This window comes from Lissotriton helveticus, chromosome 3_2 (assembly GCF_964261635.1).
Source record: "Lissotriton helveticus chromosome 3_2, aLisHel1.1, whole genome shotgun sequence".
In the NCBI taxonomy this organism is placed as follows: domain Eukaryota; kingdom Metazoa; phylum Chordata; class Amphibia; order Caudata; family Salamandridae; genus Lissotriton; species Lissotriton helveticus.
This window is the reverse complement of record NC_136062.1, coordinates 357,821,451-357,843,813: the sequence shown is the minus strand read 5'-3', so window position 1 is coordinate 357,843,813 and position 22,363 is coordinate 357,821,451. Positions and strand designations below refer to the sequence as shown.

Here is a 22,363-nt window from a genome sequence, read left to right as displayed (position 1 = left end):
TTTCTACCCTACCTTCTTGCCTCCCTATAAGTTGGGAATTCCAACGCTGCAAAGGACATAATTCCTTAGTTAATTGAGTATTTTTACATGTTTTAATAGTTACACCTTTTTTATACAGTTCTTAAAAATGGCACTCTGTGTGAAGTGGTATATAAAAATATTGTCAACTTATCTGTGGCTTTACTGAAGGGAACCAGTCCATTTCAGGTCACAGTTGGTCTATCCAAAAAGCAGGTGGCTTACTGAATCTGTTGGGCATGGGCCCTGTTAACTGAACACAAACAACCCCAAACGCAGCCAGTTTTGTGGGAGCGTATAGGACCACGGCCGATATGGACAGGTCGCCTTGACGTAAACTCAAGCAGATTGTAATATTAACCTGGACTAATTTTATGGCACAACTAACCTCCTGTGGGCCAGGCGAAAGCAAGAGACCATGCCAAAAAATATGTAATTTACCTGGGCATGTTTGATTTATGGGCATGTTGTTCCAGACATATACCTGAGTTGATCACCTGCACTGTGTGAATTCAAACACTGTTTACATTTTGCGAGCCCTTTGCGTCCTACCTTTGCGACTCGTTGCTCGCGGGAATTTGACTGTTTTATTTCCCTCCAGGATTCCGAACTGAACGAGTTAAGAAAGACCATCGAGCTCCTTAAGAGGCAGAATGCAGCTGCGCAGGCGGCGATTAATGGCGTGATCAACACACCTGAGCTCACCTGCAAAGGTAAGCAACGCTCGCGCCACTGTGGGCACCGCAGCACCCCTGGCAATTCATATCTGATGCAACATGCTTTCGACACACTGGTCTGTTTACCTTTTGTAAAAGGTGTCAACAAACTGAGCTAGAAAATACAAACTAACACTACATGAGTCATATCTTCAGCTTTATCCTTCAGCGTCACTGCTAACAAGGTTTCAGTAATAATGTAACAAGACCAGGCACTGCCACGAAGTATTCAGATAACCTGGCTAGTTATCTTCTCAAACAACTCATGTATGCCTTGTATGGCCATCCACGGATTGGGCCCATGATAGTGTCACCCTATCAAAATCCGTCCACATCCAAATTCAATTCTTATTTCTTTAATTTGCGCCCTTGTCTTTGAGACCTAACTTGGTTTTCATGCAGTTTCGCAGGTAGCACCTTTTCATGTTCCTTGCAGTGTTTCAGAACAGTTGGGAGTGAAATAAACAAATGAATGTGTTTGAGCTCTCGGTGCCTGTGTCCTGCTAGAAAGTGCCAGTATTGGTTTAAAACATAGTGCATATGGGAGTACGATGGTAAGTGGGTGCAGCTTTAAAGAATTGTACTCCCCTCTTTTATTTCTGCTAGAAGTATTCGTGGATGGACAGCTCATCTACAATCTGTGTTCATTTAGTCCATGGGCCGACTATAATTCAAAGTTATGCGCCCAATTGTTTTGTTATTTAAAGGGCTTGAGATTTTAGGGCGTAATATATGCTGGCTGCATAAAAATTTGACTTTAGCAGAATGTGCCTTTCACAAAATGAATTGATCAGTGTGTGCTCCATATTGTCTAGGTAACGGAACCCCACAGTCGGCAGATCTGCGCATCCGCCGGCAGCATTCCTCCGACAGCGTCTCCAGCATCAACAGTGCCACCAGCCACTCCAGCATTGGCAGCAACGTTGAGAGTGATTCTAAGAAGAAGAAGAGGAAGAACTGGGTGAGTGATGGGTTATTGGGATCCTCCTGATTTCAGTTACACATTGAATCCTGGCATGCAATAGCCTTGAGGAAGCCGCTTCACAACACCACGTTAGTCCACAGGAACAAAGGCTGGTATATTGCTTCAGTGTTTGTTCAAAATGTCATCACAATTAAGAAAATAGGAGACTAGCGCATTTTTAAGGTAACACTCGTTGCAAGATGAGGACGAGGCATTTTGAAATGAGCGGCCATTTCTTGGATAGTACTAATACTATGATGTTGTGGAATCTGGTAAAGAGATTTTGACGCCTGCAGGGTTTGTGGCTTAAAGGTTATGTCTGCACATAGTCTGAGATCTGGCAGAGGCAGCCAGCTCCCTTTAGGTCAACCACATGGCTGTAAAATATAGTCAATCTAGGCACCAAGTTTATCACACTGTCTGATATAACTATTACTGGGCAGTAAGAAGTGTGGATTTTTTTGTTGTCAGTGATACCTACCATATGAACCCATTTTTTTGTAATGATTCAAAAGCACTAGCCATGCCATATGCTTGTTGAGTCGTGTTATGCATTCTATTGGCTTTCTCCTTAAACTAAATTTGGAAGTTGTTCATATTTTTACCACTTTTAACCTGGCTCACTCAAAAGAAATTGTAATTTGGACACTTTTTGTGAGTGGATTTTAAATAATGGGGATACATTTTCCTCAGCCATCCACTTAGGTAATCCAGTGCTGACACTCCATGAAGCTGTTCTGGAAACACTGGGCTAAAATGTCATATTAGACTGTGTCCATACAAAACAAAGGAAAGTAAGGGCTACCCCCGAATGTTGCAGATAAAGAAAATGGTTACAAAGTGGGATGCATTGCACAAGGGAAGGTGAAACTGTGTCAACTGTTGTAGTAAAATTAAGTAACCTTTGTAATGCCCCATTCCACTGGCATGCATAGCAATGAGCGTAGCCATTTTATCCAACTGGACTTAAAATATTGGGATTTGTTACCCTAGGCTTGAAATATTACAAAAAATGTCAGTTTGCATAATGTAAAGATAATGCATAATGTTAGATATAAATCCAGGACTGACTGGTGATCCCACCAAATGGCATTTATGGAAGTATGGTTACATTCCATCCACAACCCTCCCCCCTCAGAGCAGTAACATTAATTGCTTTTTTTCCTCATCTGTGTCTTTGGGCGAGAACTATATACATTCATGGAAAAGACTTTAGTGGCGTGGATGTAATGATATTCAATGTAAATATAGAAATGTTCTAAATCACCATACTTAAAAAGCCAACCAGACCTACCTTCCACGCACCAGCTCTCCACGAGAAAGCATTGCTGGCATTGTGGCAGCTTTAACAGGCCATTACATGTGACATCACTAGTCGCACCTGTAGCATGCACTACCTACACGACTACACTTAGGCATGTTAGTAGCAACAGCGGGGCGGACCGGGGCGAGGCATAGAGCTCTTTTTGTCTCTGGAGCCACCTTACTATGTCAAGTGCAGAGGATGGAGCACTTAAGTTGTGTGTTTTCCAGCTGTAGTGCTTACGCGAGTGAAGTATAGATGAGGGCAAGCCGCACAGCATAGCGTAGAGGCTCTGTTTTCTTTGCGGTCAAATTCATCCATTCATGCGTTGTCACACAATACATTCTCCATCATCCACGTTCTTCTCTACAGTGCTCTGAGCCCTTTTTTCTTTCCTTTTTTTCCTCCCTTTGCACACCACTACTGCCTTCTGCCTATCCTTGCTTCAGCCTAACCCCTCACTCCTCATACCCCCTGACCGTACGCTTCACAGCGCACACCTGCTCTTCCTGCCTCTCCCGGGAGCACTGGTAAGACACCTACTGTGCTTTCTCTGTCTTGCAATAATGAGAGAATGAAGCTGGATGAATGGACTGAAGGATGTGACCACAATAAAAATACTTGTCCTTGGTGCTGCAGCCGATGCGCCATACAGTCAGTTTAGGATTGCACAGCAGAGTCCACATGCCTTGCAACGCTTCTACCACATGTACGTTAGCGAGTAGTTCCTTGACTTAAATATACTGATGCTTTCATCAGAACATGTCCAAGCGTATGAGTTGCTTTCCTCTCGAGCTACACATGCCTGCTCTGAAATATTGGGTTGAACGTCTTATGGGATGAGTGATGCCTTCAGTCTCATTTTGTCATGTCCACAGCCATGCGGTTTAGGTGCTGGTGATATAGGGTTCCGCGCCTTCACCGCTGTGCATTCAGATGTGCTTGTCCGCACCAAACATCAAGAAAAGTGTTAACATTAATGCACCGTTAACTCAACTCTCTTCATTTACCTAATCTGACTTTTGGACTAAGGTTCTTGAAGTAAATGCATTTTGGTGTTTGGAAACGTAAAACTTGTAGAAGAAAAACATTGCAAGCGGGTGGGCACTGTCATCCTTGCACTGTAGATGAATAGTTGGTTGGGCACTTTGATGGCGAGACCTGTGCAGCTGCCCGCAAGTTTGCAAAGGCCAATTAAAACGCAACCAGAGGTCATGGTCCAAATTGGTGTTTATTTCTGTTGCGTTTCCTCCAGGGAGAATAAGGACCATAGATACAGCACTACCCTTCCGCTTCTTATTATCGCGACATGCCTTTGGTATGTAGTTAGAGTGACATAGAAGCTAGATATATTTTCCATGGGGTGAAAGATGAACACATACACACGCCCTTCCACCTCACAAACCTGCACAGATAACTGTATTGATGACTCCATGATCAGTATTAGTATAGTATGTCTGCTTCCCACAGCCCTATCACCCTGATCTCAATTCCTCCCAACGATTGCGTACCAAAAACACATTTAATGCTATGCATTTCCTATACGCTTGAAATATATCCGGTTTCAAATGTATTTTCTGTTTGCCCTAGTGGTGGTAAAAGAATTTTGTTTCCATGAGATGAGGTCACAAATGCGTCTTTACTCAAATATTCTAGTTGTTCGTGAGAAGCAGGGCACATCTTGCGTGATTCTCCAGTCAGAAGAGGCTGTGTGATAACTTTTATGGACCTCTGCTAGTGCCAGAAATATCTAAGAATTTAAATAGCTGTATCTGGGCAGAAAGACCCTTGCGCATTCCATGAAATGCTGGGTTTCAGCTCCTACTAATACTGCATACTTAAACCTGTTCTTGTTAGAAGCCCAAAACACCTGATGTCGCTGTAAAATGTTTGTCTGTCATTGTTTCTTTTAAACACAACTGGGGTGTTGTGGCGCATGCCCATTGCACGGTTGTCTCATATCGCTTGCAAAGTAGATGTACGGAATCAGTGAAGGGTTACACACCTATTTATGGGAGGCTTCTGCCCAGTGCCCGTCATCTCATGGTTGACTGCATTTTCAAGTAGTACACCAAGAGTGACCCAAGGTTTTAGAAAATGGAACTCCTAAGATATTGTCCAGATCCAAATTGTTGAGCCTTCCCTCTCCATTATACAAATTTAGGAATTGGGTTTTAATACTGGTGATTGTGGTAAAGCAGTAGAGCAACTCTCAGTACTAAAGTAACATGGGAGTCGTAAACCTGTATTTATCCTGGGGAACAAACATGGCTTCCAATGAGCTAGATTACCAAGGCATACGCATAGCCCTTAACGAGTACCTCCTGATGTAGCGACATCTAGCATACGCTATAGTAAAAGAAGCCACCAATCAGAAAACAGCATTGAGCACCCGACTTTTCGTGCACCATTGGCTCATGAAATGTACTTTCATGTGCCTTGTGTAGTCCCTCACAAACCTGTCTCCCTTCAAGAGATTGTTTTTAGTCCCAACATTGGAATTCTTGTGCCAAGCCTCTTGTAGCACATATTGAAAAAAGTCATTCCCTGTACATTGTATAAGGAATTGAATTACCTCATTTACTTTGCTGTTATCTGCTTCATGGTAACAGGAGGAAACGACTGCCGTACAGGGGAATCCTTGATAATAGCGCCTAAGAGATACCGTACTTTAGTGGTGCCATAATCATGGTGTGTAGCATCGAAAAACACACTTAGTATCTAGAAGTTGAGACCAATCACTGGTACCCCTACATTGGAAGTCACACAGACCTGGTGTTAGGGTGAGTCTGCGAGAGGTGTGTTGCTAGCGGGTATGAGCTTGTCACTGCACAAACGTCCCTTCTTAGTGCAGTCTGCCAAGGCAGTTTGGAACATGCATGGTGTTAAAATGCTTTAGTGAGTGAGGTATTTGGCAGAAGAGACCTGGTTCTTTCTGGAAGTAATTTCTCTATGTAGTAGGAAGGAAAGGTGATTCTTTTTCAGGGCGACATGTCTCTTGTTTTATTTGGCTTAGGACTCCAGCTTTTCTGTTTAGTTTGTTATGGTGAAAAGACTTGACAGGAAGTGCCTTGCCTGTTAGTTGCTCACTTTACATGTTAGCTGTCCAGGGCGATAGAGTACCATATTGGCTAGTGAGAACTAGACAGTGGTTACGATAGCTAGTCATGGGTACTCCGTGTTCGTGCCTGGAAAATGGGGTTACAATCCATCCATTCCTTGTACGGATCGCTCATCTTACTTGTTAGCGTATCAGATTTACTTAGCTAGTTGGGGTTAGCTTGCTTACTAATTAACTAGTGAGGTTCAGATGCCTTCAATCTTACCTAGTTGGAGTTAGATATATTTCTTGTGCGGTAGTTATGTACAGGTACCTCCATGTGAATTATTTTTTTTCCCGTTCACATGACGCTGGGTTTACGAATCAGGATTACGACGACTCCATGTTACGGTCTGCATGCTTTCCTTTTGAGCTCGTTAAGTTTAGTTTTGAAGGTTTCTTGGTTAAAAAGCCAGATTTAGGTGCTTTTTAGGTCATCTAGTCCTCCACCTTCTCTACCTTCTTATCTAGTTAATGTAATATGTGATACGCTAGTGAGGATTACAAGTAAGATCGTCTCAGTTTCATCCCTTTCATACTAGTTGGTCAGGTTTAGAGTGTTCACTAGCTGCTCCTGATTACATGCCGTCCCTGTTAGCTAATGTGGGTTGCATTCCTTCGATGTTACCTACGGCGGCTTGTTATCTTCTCTGTATGCTACTCCGGTTGATATATCTTTCCTATTCGTATTTCAGTTGTACCTGCCCCTTCCTGTTGGCTAGTTGGGTGTTTGTGTTTTTCCTTGATAGTTAGGCAGGGTGTCTTTGCTGTCGCCAATATGTTGTGTCTGTTGTTATCTAACGCTTTATGTTTCTATATTACATTTTAACTTCTCTGCCTGTACCCAGCTAGTCATATGATTCCATGTAAGGTATATTTGTTTTATGTATTTTGTTCATCATTGTGTGTCATGCAAACCCAACACTGTTTCTTGTCATTGGCTTTATTTGTTAAAACTTGTCTTTTTTCCTTTCCCCATCCCCTTTTGCTGCCTTGTGCTTCCTCTGGCAGGTCAATGAGGTAAGGGAGACTACTTTAAATTGTAGAATGCACCACTAACAACGTCGTATTCACCTAGAGTACCATCAATAACCACCCTCTGAACCATCTCTCTTTTAAATGAAAGCAGCAGCACCCCAAAATGCTATATCATACATTTTGGGGTGCCTGCTCATCAAGGCATAGAGGCATCATACCTCACACTGGTAGTCTCCATGTAGTACTCAAGCCCTGGCAGTAAAAAAAAAAGACATATTCATCCTTTGCGTCATCTTACCAAATGTGTTCTCTTCTCCATGTCTGTCACTCACTCTTGTTCACATGTGTGTTTTTCACCTATCTTGAAATCCTTTGAGCGCATTCAGAAATGGCTTCTTGTTATTTCAGCTTCGGAGCTCCTTCAAGCAAGCCTTCGGAAAGAAGAAATCCCCGAAGTCTGCGTCTTCGCATTCGGACATTGAGGAGATGACGGACTCCTCTTTGCCTTCTTCACCAAAGTTGCCCCACAATGGCTCATCCCTGTCCACCCCGTTGATGAGGAATTCTCATTCAAGCTCACTGTAAGTGCCCGAAGGAAATTTACTTGCTTTTATCAGAGCCAATCGATAGCTGAACAGGCTTTTTATTTGTGATTCGAGTAGTGTTTCGAATTGCTAAATGTGAAAATAAGTGCTGCTTTTTACTGATTCTGCATGGATATTGCCCACTACAAGCTCCGCGTTTTGCTGTTATTGTTTGTTATTTTATATACATGTATTGTACCAAGTGCTAGATTACAAGTGGCTGCCACCTTCCTTCCCAGATATCTTGTCCATTTTCTAAAGTTTATTAGCCTCATAAGTTTGTGTGGTGGAAATCTTAGCAGCAAGGATTCTATGTTTTAGTACAGAGAATGTGATGCACATTTCCGAATGGTTCCATGGTATGCGACCGGTACATGAAGATCAGCTTAAGTCTCCACACAGGATCTAATGGAGACCTGATGGTTGAAACTCCCCCGTTGCCCGGATCCATTCCGCTCCTAGTCCACTCTCTGTCCGCTCTCCTTCCATCCTCATGTCCTGGGCTCTTTGTAGCCTTGTTGCCTCTACCTGTGGGTACAGGCCACTTGGCACCACCCCTCTCCTCTGCCCATGTCTCTGCTTTCAAGCCAACCAAAACTGAGAGATGAAAAGAATACAAAGTAAATGTTATGCAGTTTGTAAGTTTGAACTGTACTCTTGTCCGGGTACCAGAGCCGAACTTAATTTGGATGTTGATGGAAGCAACTTAAAATAGTTCTCCTACTAGATATGAGAGGAGTTAAGGATACACTTATCTCATATTTATTACAGAAGTTTGATCTGGCTTTCCAAATTGCCATTTTCATTAGTCAATTGTTTGAGGTAGAATAATGCCAGATTTCTTACAGAAGAGCTGACCTGCCCCTAAACTCAAATCCAAATTGAATGTCGCTTTCGAAAAGCTCCAGCCTTTCTGCCAGTTGTGCTCTTAAACATGATGCTAGTGACGGGATTGCTTTTTTAAGACCTCAATTTTCATCAATGGAAACAGTTTAGCCAATGATAGTTAAGTAAGCCAACCCTGCTGATGTGTTCAATGCTGCCCTCTCATGCAAACTTTCCCTCCCCTCTATTTGTTACGCGTTGTCCTTCTCTTCCCTTTCTCTCATTATCCCCTTCCTCGATTTCCTTGTCCTTGTTTTGAAGTGGAACCAAGATGACTTAAAACAGTATACTAAAAAACCACCTTGAAAAACTGATAGCCGGTGATGAGCAAATATGCTCCCCACACACCCCAGATCTACACTCTCTGTCCATTCTCATGAATATATTTAATTGTTGAGTCTGCCTAATCTCACACCACACACCTGTTCTTACTGCCCCTTCTGCATCAAAGCATTTAACATCTGGACTATATTTAAAGAGTCTATTAACCTGTGATTTTTATTTTCCCTCAAGCTAATAGCATTGAAATGTTTTGCCATTATTCACACAAACTAAGCATACTTTTTTTGCAAGCTGGTAGCTGGTCTTCCTGTAATGTTTAGAGGCACAGCTAGGAACAGCTCAGTACACGTACAATTTATTCATGTTCTTGTTTTCCAAAGATTAAAATCACATTAATATGCAGCTCTTATAGATTGCATTGAAAAATAAATGCATTGGCTGTGTTGCGTTGTGAGTTCTGTTGCAGTTTCTGTTCCTTATATGTCGTGTCTGTTTAGCACTTGCAACACTAACCCTTGTACAAAAGAGCGGAGGGTGACATCTGACTGGGTCTACAGAACGTGCATACATGGCTCAGACCAGAAGAGCCAGCTTTTATGGTAACCAAACCACCCCACCACCAATATTTGGATTCATACCTGTAGAGTATGTGCTCATGGCAGTAGAAGCAAAAAAACCTTCACTTGCGATTTATTTTACGCCATTATACCAAATGGTTTCTTGGACATGCCTTTAATGTACCTACTGTTTTGTTCCTTAAATTATTCTTTACAAATCTAAGGTGTAGTAGGGTCCCAGAATGCAAAGAAGGACAATTAAAATTTGAACCGATGGCTGACTGCCATGATTTCATACTCCACAGTGCACTTGGGTGTTCCTGGACGAATGTATCTGAAAAGAATCTTCACGCGGTGATCTGGAAGAATACATTTAATTTGCCAGCTTCCTCTCCCTGTTTAATTCCACGCTTTTTAGTGATTACATTTTGCTTTTTTTTGTTAAGGTACCAGGGACCGGTGTATTTAATTCTAATGTGATAGATTGTGTTACTTCCCAGTGTCCGGTGTGATTTTGAGTTCCAGCTGCCTCAGGAGTTTCAATAAGTCTGGCTAAAGTTTCCTTCACGCTGTATATTTAGCTTGGCACAGAAGCTCATCTCGAACTCCATTATGCAGGCCTTGAATGTTGTTCCTATTTTTCATCAGATAGCTTTCCTCGGTCATTATTGTATTTCTGCAGCTGTTTTGGCAGGACACTGAGCATTATCCATGTCAAACCCTGTTGAGCTGACCCTGCTTCATCCATAAGAACAGCAAAGCATAAATATAAGAAACATGGTATTTAGAGATGGCGCTGAATCGTGTCAATCTTTGATGGAGAATTGTGAAAGTAAAGACCTATTTCTGAGTCTTAAGATCAAGAATGGTGGACCGTTATCCTCTAAAATATTTTGTTCACTAGGAAATTTGGTCATTATGGTGAACATTTCCAAATTTAGGGTTAGGGGTGGGTTTGTGGTAGGTTGTGTTGGAATTCACCTGTAAAAGTAGTTATCATCACAAAAAATTGTGTTTTTTTTGATTGTTCAACTAACGGTGCACAGGCAACTTGAAACTATAAAACGGGTGTGAATGTACTCCGGTCAGCGGTAAAAGTAAGTAGGTTTTCAAGGTGGGAATAGGACGGGAATCGGCACAAAATTAATGATCTCTACAGGAACGATTTTCTCCAGTGGGAAAAAATAGTTCCATGTGGCAAAACGAACCAAAAAGTTAAATATTCAAATATACGATTGCATTCAATGTACGCATTCGCTATTGTAGGCTTAGTTATAATCCTGCTTGTAGAAACTTAGTTCTTAGTTGAGTACTCACGAAAATCTTAAATTCTCAGATTTCCACAGATATTCCAGCAATTCTGTAGAATTCTAAAAGTAATAGCTTTGCTTCAAACAACGGAATAATCCTTTAGGAACAAGTGTCTGTGTTTTTTGGGGAGATTTTGTAAATCAGGCCTTAGATGAGCAGCCGCAGCAAGTTAAGTTTTGTAAAAGTGATGCCTCTCTGTATGTAGGAAGTAGGACCATATCCTGCTGAAGCCATCTCTGCCTATTCTTTCCAGATCTAGTCTGTGGATATGCATAACGCACCCAAAGTTTTCCTTTTCCTTTTACTGTAGTATTTATATGTATGTAGTGTAATTGCATTCCCTTGTCTCCAACTTGCATTCCTTTCCCTCGCCTGGCCTTTCCCTCGCCTGGCCTTTCCCTCGCCTGGCCTTTCCCTCGCCTGGCCTTTCCCTCGCCTGGCCTTTCCCTCGCCTGGCCTTTCCCTCGCCTGGCCTTTCCCTCGCCTGGCCATGCCCTCGCCTGACCTTGCCCTGCCCTCGCCAAGAATGCAGGCACAAGATACAATTCATATTCTGAGCCAGAGGAGCGGTGTAACCCAACATAAGCCTGTGGGGAATTGTAAAACATAATTTTATCAAAGTATGTAAAGCAATCGGAATGAACCATTTGTACTTGGTTATTTTCATATGTTAAAAGCAAAGGTGTGAATTTTGCCTTTGAATAGAGAAAAGCATGAAGAATTGAAAAGTGCTATTTGGGCCCCTTTCCTTTCACAAATGGTTTTGGTGGTGCAACCGTAACAAGTCCACTTCTCCTGCCCTCATGATGGCAGAGGTACTACAGCGGTACTGCCTCGTGCCAATGTGTCCCATAGGGTGAGCCATGCAGCTCCCGGTGTGATATTAGTTTTGTGTCCCGCACCCAGTCTTTGGTGCAGTAGTTGCTTTAGTGAATATTGCAACTCTGGTCCCAAAATGCATATAAGTGAGCTTTTTGCTTTAGTGCCTGCCACGCTTTGTGAAGTGAAATTACTTAAAGGGGAACTATCTCTCAAAAACATTAGCCAAATCTGGAATTGATGGCTACTTGAAGGGGGAATATCCTTAGACTGAATAAACGTACACACAGCTGCCACCCTCTACCTTGCAAGCCATTAGATGTGATTTGGAAGGGCGGTGAGACCACCCCAACAATCTCTCATTGTGCCACATTTTCTGTAGAGCTGATAATGGGATTAAAATACTTTTTTGTTCATGTATAGTTTTCAGGACAACAGTCTTTGTAAACAAGGAGCCATTTCCTAATTTGTAAATATGACCTTTATTTTTGTGATACGTTTTTTTCTTTTTTATGAAAGCTACTCCAATCCTATCAAGCAATTACTAACTTGGGAGACCTCCGTTTGTTAAAGGGGCACTTTAGTGGTGGTCTTAATTGTATCCCCTTGATGTTAGAGGTTGCACTTTACACTTCTGCAGGATGAGGGTAGTCAAAAAAACATGTGAAACATGCTCTCACAATTGTACTCACAGCTAAATTCTGAATCATATGTAGATGCTTTCACTCCTACGCATTAATGAGCAGAATAACTTCTGAAAATGATCTACTAACTTCATTAAAGCAAAGGTTGTGTCTTTTGTTTGCGGTTTATCTTCTAAAGTCGCCCTGTTCTGTATTGTTTAGCATATCTGAATGCATGGAGAGCGAGGCCGAGAGCGTCATGCAGCTGCGCAACGAGCTGCGCGACAAGGAGATGAAACTGACTGACATTCGGCTTGAAGCCCTGAGCTCCGCCCACCAGTTGGATCAGCTGCGGGAGGCAATGAACAGGATGCAGGTAGAGATGGTCGCGGGCTTGGGGAGGGACATTCACGACTGCGAAACACAGCACTGGCACTAGCATTACTAAGGGGGAGACCGTTCACCCTGTCTTGCCCCTATGACACAGCTCATCTAAAGTTCAGTGTAGTGTCATGTCGTGTATTTACGTACCTTGCCGTTTGGGTCCCTTCTGGGAGTGGGAGTGTTCCCACTGCTATTCAGGTTGACTCTTCGTACTTCCAACAATGACCTTAAAGATGCTCTGAGCTCAGGCTGGCTATGGCCATGTAGATCAGGGGTCTCCAAATCGGTCCTGAAGGGCCGAATCCATGCCAGATTGTGTGCATATCCCCATTTAGATACATGTAGCTATTTAAAAAATCTGGCATGGATACGGCCCTCCAGGACCGGTTTGGAGACCCCTGATGTAGATGATCCAAGTTCAGGCTACTTTGAGTAGCTCCCTAAATTAACCTTGGGTTTGTTTCGGACACCTGGAAGCAAGAGAGACAGTCCGAAATGTCACTCCATGCGGCCTGCAGACGCGCTCCTCCTGATGTCATAATCTACCATGGCGGACCTGCCTCTGTTCAGCAAACACCCAGATCTCTCAAATCGCAGGGGCTGAAGTCTTGACAAAGGTCACTCTTACTTTGCACATTAGGGAGGTAAACATCTTCTATTCTGATACATGTTCAGCATATCTGGTCTCTGATTTAGCAACTTCCCTTTTATTTAGATGAAGAAAATGTTAAAAGGCTATAATCGTGTAATTTAATGAAGGGGTTCCATTTCTGAAATTTCTACATAAACTGCTAATTTGTAAGAAGGGAAGGGTCAATTGGGTATGTGTTGTCCCACCCGTTTGCACATTCCTGTCTTCCCTTGTGGCTGGTTTGACCTACATCACAAGATCAGCCTTCTCCCGCTCCGGCTTCCTTGCCTTCTTCTCGTGGCTCCTGGCCATGATGGTCAGGTGGGCTGCTCCCAGTCAAATCCTTGCAGAGCCCTAGGATCCAATTAAAATAACATAGCAGATGAAATCTTCACCACAGCTGCTGCTGTTGAAACTCTTTTTGAAAAGTGAGCACGTCCCAGGAGCCAAACCAAACGAATAGCTTGGAGTTGGAATTTTGCAACAATCTGGCTGGGCGGTTACAAATGTGTGAAGTTCAAAAGTTCAGCAGAGAACAATCCTGGCTCTAGGCACAGTCTCCACCATGTTCCCCACCGGTAACCTTGTTTTTTCATTTTGTAGTGTGAGATTGAGAAGCTGAAGGCGGAGAACGACAGGTTGAAATCGGAAAACCATGGCGGATGCAGCCGGGCGCAGTCGCAAGTCTCCATCTCCTCGTCACCCCGACAGTCCATGGGCCTGTCCCAGCACAGCTTGAACCTGACGGAGTCCACCAGTTTAGGTCAGTGAAACATTATGCGATCTGCCTGGAGCTTCTGCCGCATGTCTTTTTTGCAGGGTGCAATTAAATGAATTGCATGGAACGAAACCAGTGCACCTGCTACAGGAGCTTGTGGTTACACCAGTGCCACTGTTTGCTTCAGTTTCTTATTTCCCAGCACATCCGTGTGAGAGTTGTCAGCTACGCAGTGGTGGTTGGGGTTTGGTCTTTGTCCCTGTGTTTAATTGCAGGTGTATTCGGGTAAGAAGGTAAGCCTGGTGTCTGTGTGAACTTTGCCTCTGAATACTTCTTGGCCAGTTTCTAAAGTCTAAAAACTCCCAGCACATGGGACACCAGGAGCAGCTTTTTTGGATAGTTTTACCTGGGGAATGGAAGGTTTTTGGATCTCGCAGCCCACTGGGAGGGGTGGGGGGCCGGGGGGATGCTGCCCAGGCATTCCAGGGTTGGAATGGATACAGGCCTCACGATAGCACCAGTGAAGTCGGGAACACTAAATGGTCTGATTTTGCTGCTGGTTTCTTAACAAACTCTAGTTTGGGAAAAGAGCCCTTTGTGTACTTTCGCTTTACAGTCAACCCTGAGTAAGCACCTGTATGTTCCATTGAGGTCACTGTTAACAGTTTAAGAGGGTGTTAAATTGTACTGCAGTTGTGAGTGGACCTCACTCCTGGAACGGGGCTGCGATAACTTCCCTAGAAAGGTTTCTGTACTCCTTCCTCAGGGGTGTTAACCAGTAACCAACTGTAACGTGAAGCATATTCCAAAAGTTAGACCATTCCACAGAGAATCTCTGGCCCGCTATAGTTTGACTGCTAGCCAGGGATTGAGGGATAAATAAATTAACAAATTGTGTGTCTGCTTGCCTCAGAGTTTGCTTTCAAATACAGGGCTTGCGTTTGGCTTCCAGACTCACTGGGCACGATCACCTGAGATGTAAGGAAGGCCTGCACGTGTTGAGTCTCTGTCTTCCAGTTTAGAATTTGAATGCCTCCTTCTGTGTTTATTGGCAACAGCGGAGAACAATTCTCACAGTAAATGTGTGATCTTGGTACGACGGCCTTGGGCTGTATTTCCATTATGTGACCTCATAGTTAGGTAGCCTGCCTCATAGCTCATAACCATGTTTATCGCCTTTTTTTGTAAAAGACAAGAAGTATTGTAGGACGTTGGGCAGGTTTGGCAGGCAGAGGAATCCTTTGGTAAGACTGGAACCAAGCAGCATAACCTCTGTTTTGGTGACAGTTTATCAGTCTTTCTCCCACACCATTGTAGGCTGTGCTCTACCATAGAAAAGCTCTACTGAAGTCAGAGCAAGCAGACACAATGACGTAATCACCTGCATAGTCCCTGGTACCTAAGCAGGGTCATAAGAGACCCAAGCTAAAAATGAAACATCACTGGGGTCAACTGGGAAACCTAAGGGGTCTCACTGACAGTGACCTGGCGCAGGCCCCCGCTTCCTCTGTGGCGCAGGAGGGACCCTGGTCATTCAGGGGGAGCCCAATCTACCCATGACCAATGAATATCTGTGAGATATGGGAGTCTTGGGGTCCGCTCTCACATTCTGCAGGGGCTCCATCATTGTTCGCTGTGCCACTTGTTTGACACCCCATCTTAAATGGAAGTGTGCTAAAGTGGTCGGTTCTACCCACTAAGTGCCCATTCATGGAGTCTGGTTGAATGTTTATATCCTGATTTGACAAAAGTAAACAATATTTTTCAGCCAGTCTGTCTTTGGCAGTTTAATAAATGACCAGCTGTTTGCACTTGTAGGTGTAGTGAGTTGGATGTGCATTTTATTTGAAAGCGTTGCGTGGGAGCGAGAGTTTGCGGGGCTGTTCTCAGAGACTTTGTTTCGGCTCAGATTGTGCCTCTGGGGCGGATACCGAAGCTGCCCCATTCTGGAGCTTCATCACATACCTTTGAGTAACCCAAGAAGCTTGGCTGTCAATGAAGAATGCCCAGGAGTCACTAAAAGGCGGATGTTGTGTTCTTTTCATTCACAGACATGCTGCTGGACGACGCCGGGGACGGCGCCCTGCGGAAAGAAGGCCGCCACGTCAAGATCATTGTCAGCCTGCAGGAGGAGATGAGATGGAGGGAGGTAGGTGGAAACTCAATATTACAAAAACTAACCCACTCCACCAGTGCTCCTACACTGGGTCAACCCCTTTCCCTCCAGCTTTAGGCTCCTAAATCTACCTCTAACTCAATATTACTCAAGATTACCAAACCTAGCCCATTCCACTTGTGCCCCTTACACTGATTCAACCCCTTCCCTGCCAGCTTTAGGCTGCTAAATTAACCCACTCCACCTGTGCCCCTTATTTACACTGGTTCAACCACACTCCCCCAGCTTTAGGCCACCTCTGATACCCAAAGCTATCCCCAACCTGTCCTTCCGCACAGCCGTCTCCTGCCACCCAAGAGGCAGAGGTGAGCGAGTCAACAAATTAACGAGAGCCCAGCCAACCTCCTGGCATGGCTCTAATGCCCTGTGCACAGGCCGAGCCAGGAAAATGATTGACTTGTACTTTGTCCAACAAACTTCATGTAAAATATAATAAATTCAAAAAGTTGGGTTCTCCTTCATACATCCGCTTATATCACTGCTTTGCGAGGCAATTATGAAAAGTTTTTAAACATCAACTGAGAAACATTCGAGCTCCCTTCCCCCACCTTACTCACGCCTGGATGACAATGCTAATGGTAAAATAGGAGGCAAGTCCATTGTTATGCTTACCGGTTATGTGGCCTAGATTGTTAACTCAAGCACAAAGTTTTTAGTGTAGCACACATCCTGAACTCACCTATTTCACAGGACTTGTGCAATAATGAAGAAAAACGAGGCACTATTACATAAATTATTTGCCTACGATCACACAATTGGGTCAACGTGGGAAGCCGGGAGTGAACCCTGTTTTTCTAGTTGGACAGTGTGCAGTTCAGCCTCTAGATGGGTAGCTCTGGTTCCTATTCCACGTCAAAGGTTAACGCTTTGTCTTTCATTCTTGTGCATCAGGTTGGAGCGGGGGTGATGGGCTGAAGCCACTTGAATGCTCGGCTCCTTTTAGGCTTGAGGGTGCCAGAGCACCTGGATTTGGCTCGAGCCTTCAGTTGCTCACCCACCTCTACTGTGCACCTCTTGTATCTCTTCCCTCTCACCCCCAGACCATCCTCAGTCCCCCACCCTCTTTCTCAGTGAACCCCATTCACTTCCACTTTAGTGGAGTTAGTTACGTCCCTATGAAATGGCATTCAATTGCAGATATTAGTTCTATGCTTGCAGTGCATTCTGCATGCACTGTTTTTTTGGGAAGGAAGGGAGCAGAGTTTTTTTTGTTTTTTTTTCAATCTCTGTGACTGGTTTAGTTTTTTTATCACTTCAGTAGGTCTGCGATTTAAATAGTACAATCTTTTGTCTCTGCCTTATAATTTTTTCGCTTGATAACTGCCTGATAGATTTCCTGTGAATTCATGTTTACATTAACGTCTGACACTTTATATTGCGCGCATCACTCACTGAATTGCTTCTTGGCATTAAAAAAATGAAAGATGAAAGGCTGTTTCAGCCCCGTATCATTCGAGCTAGTGCGTAGAAGGTTCCAACCAGATCTCTGCATTGAATTATCTTACCTGGTGTGCAACAACAGGAGTCAATGTGTGAAATGGATGGAAGATCCATGGCATGCGGTCATTGTACCAGATAGCCCTAGTGCCCCTTATCTTTTCACCCTCAGTTTGTATGTAAACCCGTACTGGGGTTACATGTGGTCGAGTCGGGGTACCACACGGGTGGACGGCGTCCCCCCACTTATTTTACTGGGGGGGACACCGTCCCCCCTGCCAAACAGCTGGACTTCATTCTTTGGCCTCTCTGGGACGAGGAGCTCGGCACCTTTCGTGGCGGCACTTCCTGTCGTGACGTCACTTCCGGTGACAGCGTCCCCCCACTTCTTTTTTTTACGACTTGTGCCCTGCATGTGGTGACTTGTCCTCATCCAAGTAACGATTAACCAACTATAAGCGTATTTCACCTTGATCCACGCTGCATGGTTGGCATAAGTGATGCCTGACAATCATCTTTCAGTGAAGCCTGTTCCCAGCTACAAATGTGTTCCTTCGTTAGCGCCTAAAATAATATTCATTCCATTTTAGTTTCTAAGCACCCAATGACCATTGCCAGAATGATTAAAGACACTGCTCAAACAACGCAGCGTGCCGACTTCAAAACGATTCATAATTGGACATTGATTTTACTCAAAATCTGCAAATCAGGCCCTCAGAAGTCTGTACAGTCGACCGAAAAAACGTAACATCTATCTGTCTATCTATCTGTCTAGCTATCTATCTAGCTCCTTCTCTCTACCGATCTATCTCTCTACCGATCTATCTCTCTACCGATCTATCTCTCTACCGATCTCTCTCTCTCTCGATATCTCTATCGATCAATCTCTATAGCTATTGATCTCGCTATAGCTATTGATCTCGCTATAGCTATTGATCTTGCTATAGCTATTGATCTCTTTATATCTCTTGATCTGTCTGTCTATATCTATCGATCTGTCTATATCTCTCTAGATCTATCGATCTCTCTAGCGATCGATCAATCTCTCTATTTCTATCTATCTCTTTCTATTCGTCGTTCTATCTATATCCACTGTTCTATCTATAGCTATTGTTCTGTCTATAGCGATCTATCTATAGCTCTTGCAATCGATCTCACTATATCTCTCTATATCCATCGATCTATCGCTATCTCTCAAGCGATCTCTCTATCTATATCTAGCGATCGATCTATCAATGTATCGATCTATCTATATGTATCGATCCATCTATATATCTCTATCGATCCATCTATATCTCTCTAACTAACTATATCTCTCTATCTATATATATCTCTAGCCTAGCGATCTATATATATATATATATATATTTTTATAGATATGTATGTGTGTGTTTGTGTAAGGTCATCAAGTTAATATATATAAATATATATATATATATATATATATATATATATATATATATGCTGAGCTTTTTTTTAAATGGTGTTAAGAACTTCGTTAATGTATAACCTGAAACCGTGCAATTTCCAGACACATATCATTTACATGCATTAAATAAAGATATTTATAGAGAAAACACTCTTAAAGGTTCATGAAATAAGTTGCAATATAACGGAGATTCTCTTTTTCCGTGAATCTGTTCCAAATGTATTTGTGCGCGAGTGTATCAGTCGTGCTGCGCTGCCCCCTTGTGGCAGCACACCATAACGTTTGCGCATGTCTGAGGACGGACTTTGCTTGACAAATAACGGGTAACTGTGGTGAGGTAAGCAATAGAATCCGAATGGTGTCACCTAGATATAATGAAGTATAGTATAGAGAAACGTAGTTGTAGAGTAGTGGCACATAGATAGAATGTGCACTAGGGAAACGTAGTAGTAGTGTAGTGACACGTTGATAGAATGTGCACTAGTGAAACGTAGTAGTAGAATAGTGACCCATAGATAAAATGTAGAATGTTCGGGGAGTCGGAGTGGGAGTTTGAAGGGACTTCGCAGTGAGCTGGCGGTGTCTGTCCATCGCTGCTGAGTTACTGCTGGGGCTGAATAAATGTGCCTGTCTTCAACTAAGCGTGGAGTGTTCTTTAGGAAAGTAACGTTTGAGGCCTTGTCATTTTCTTCACATTGATTTTGGGGAGACGGTATTACCTGCCCCCAAGCTGGCTCGATCTGCCGCCACTCGCGGGTCACGAGTTCGAATCCCAGCAGAGCCAGCTCAGCCGTGCATCCTTCCGCGGTTCATGAAAGCAGAACCTTTACTCGGAGTGAACGTTACCCCTGTTTTATAGCGTCCTGCTGCATTTTTGTCGCACATGGTCTGGTGACTGAGCCGGGTCGTGTTTGCCATCCATGTAATGAGCTTCCTGTACATTGCTTGTGTGCATTACTTATCCGTCCCTGCTTCATCCGTCTCTGTCTCTCCCCCCAGGACTCCCGGCCACGCTCATTCCTCATTGGCTGCATCGGTGTGAGCGGAAAGACCAAGTGGGACGTGCTGGACGGTGTGGTCAGGCGCTTATTTAAGGTGAGTGACGTCGGGGAGGGGGTATTTGGAGGAGACTGAAAGCTTGGAATTGATTGAATGTCTTTTCTATCAGCACCAAATATGCCCCGGTCCGAGTGGCCCGCTTCATTTGTTTATGCTGTACTGCGAGGCACACGGAATGCTGCTTCTCAGCGCTGTGGACATGCAAACAGCATGTCTGTTTTTACTGCAAACACGACAGCATGTCTGTTTACTGCAAACACGACAGCATGCCTGTTTTACTCCAAACACGACAGCATGCCTGTTTTACTCCAAACACGATAGCATGTCTGTTTTACTGCACACACGACAGCATGTCTGTTTTACTGCAAACACGACAGCATGTCTGTTTTACTGCAAACACGATAGCATGTCTGTTTTACTGCAAACACGATAGCATGTCTGTTTTACTGCAAACACGATAGCATGTCTGTTTTACTCCAAACACGATAGCATGTCTGTTTACTGCAAACACGATAGCATGTCTGTTTTACTGCAAACACGATAGCATGTCTGTTTACTGCAAACACGACAGCATGTCTGTTTACTGCAAACACGACAGCATGTCTGTTTACTGCAAACACGACAGCATGCCTGTTTTACTGCAAACACGATAGCATGTCTGTTTTACTGCAAACACGATAGCATGTCTGTTTACTGCAAACACGATAGCATGTCTGTTTACTGCAAACACGACAGCATGTCTGTTTACTGCAAACACGACAGCATGTCTGTTTACTGCAAACACGACAGCATGCCTGTTTTACTGCAAACACGATAGCATGTCTGTTTTACTGCAAACACGATAGCATGTCTGTTTTACTGCAAACACGACAGCATGTCTGTTTTACTGCAAACACGATAGCATGTCTGTTTACTGCAAACACGATAGCATGTCCGTTTTACTGCAAACACAATAGCATGTCTGTTTTACTCCAAACACGATAGCATGTCTGTTTTACTCCAAACACGATAGCATGTCTGTTTACTGCAAACACGATAGCATGTCTGTTTACTGCAAACACGATAGCATGTCTGTTTACTGCAAACACGACAGCATGTCTGTTTACTGCAAACACGACAGCATGCCTGTTTTACTCCAAACACGACAGCATGCCTGTTTTACTCCAAACACGACAGCATGCCTGTTTTACTCCAAACACAACAGCATGCCTGTTTTACTCCAAACACGATAGCATGTCTGTTTTACTGCAAACACGATAGCATGTCTGTTTACTCCAAACACGATAGCATGTCTGTTTTACTCCAAACGCGATAGCATGTCTGTTTACTGCAAACACGATAGCATGTCTGTTTACTGCAAACACGACAGCATGTCTGTTTACTGCAAACACGACGGCATGTCTGTTTTACTCCAAACACGATAGCATGTCTGTTTTACTCCAAACACGATAGCATGTCTGTTTACTGCAAACACGATAGCATGTCTGTTTTAATGCAAACACGACAGCATGTCTGTTTTAATGCAAACACGGTAGCATGTCTGTTTACTGCAAACACGGTAGCATGTCTGTTTTACTGCAAACACGACAGCATGTCTGTTTTAATGCAAACACGGTAGCATGTCTGTTTACTGCAAACACGGTAGCATGTCTGTTTACTGCAAACACGGTAGCATGTCTGTTTACTGCAAACACGACAGCATGTTTGTTTTACTGCAAACACGACAGCATGTCTGTTTTACTGCAAACACAACAGCATGTCTGTTTTACTCCAAACACGACAGCATGTCTGTTTTACTCCAAACACGATAGCATGTCTGTTTACTGCAAACACGACAGCATGTCTGTTTTACTGCAAACACGATAGCATGTCTGTTTTACTTTAATGCCTAATACCTGCTCCTTGTCACGGCTCTGTGAATCCTCTTTCACATTCTGTTTCATTTATTAAGACACACACTATTCATACTAACACACTGTTTTCTGACCTCTGTGTTTCACTGTGATTTTAACTCTTTGTTGTTAATATTCGACCCCACGTCACTCAACCACGACCCCATCTGCCCAACATGCCTGGAGACGGTCATTTCATTAAAGCCACCTAGATTTGCCATTAGGATTAAATGCACTTTTTAGTTGTAAGATCTGCCAGACCTCAGTCTTTACAGCAGTACAACTCATTCGTCGGTGGCCAACACATGCCGTCCTTACTGTTGTGTTCAAACACCAATACCATTGCGTCTATAGAAAATAAAGGTAGTTATAAGAACAATGACCTCAAAGTGCATTTTACATTAAACGATGAAATGAAAACAGTGATAATTGAACTTGAGGGTAGAAATAATGTTCTTCTGCGGAGAGGCACTTCCCGGACGTCTCTTGACACCAGA

General features: G+C 43.5%; 1 protein-coding gene across 6 annotated transcripts in view; it reads left to right on the top strand.

The window, feature by feature from the left end:
- The window catches only part of NAV2 (neuron navigator 2), an 830,108-nt gene that overhangs the window by 781,130 nt on the left and 26,615 nt on the right, over positions 1-22,363 (top strand). For 5 of the 6 annotated variants that reach the window (XM_078684230.1, XM_078684229.1, XM_078684228.1 and 2 more), the window contains 7 exons: positions 620-731; positions 1,550-1,695; positions 7,488-7,660; positions 12,363-12,516; positions 13,759-13,918; positions 15,925-16,022; positions 19,915-20,010. In XM_078684230.1, coding sequence (XP_078540356.1) covers positions 620-731; positions 1,550-1,695; positions 7,488-7,660; positions 12,363-12,516; positions 13,759-13,918; positions 15,925-16,022; positions 19,915-20,010 — 939 coding nt within the window. Of the gene's footprint in view, positions 1-619; positions 732-1,549; positions 1,696-7,487; positions 7,661-9,327; positions 9,430-12,362; positions 12,517-13,758; positions 13,919-15,924; positions 16,023-19,914; positions 20,011-22,363 lie in introns of all 6 variants that reach the window. The other variant, XM_078684226.1, reaches the window with a different exon arrangement.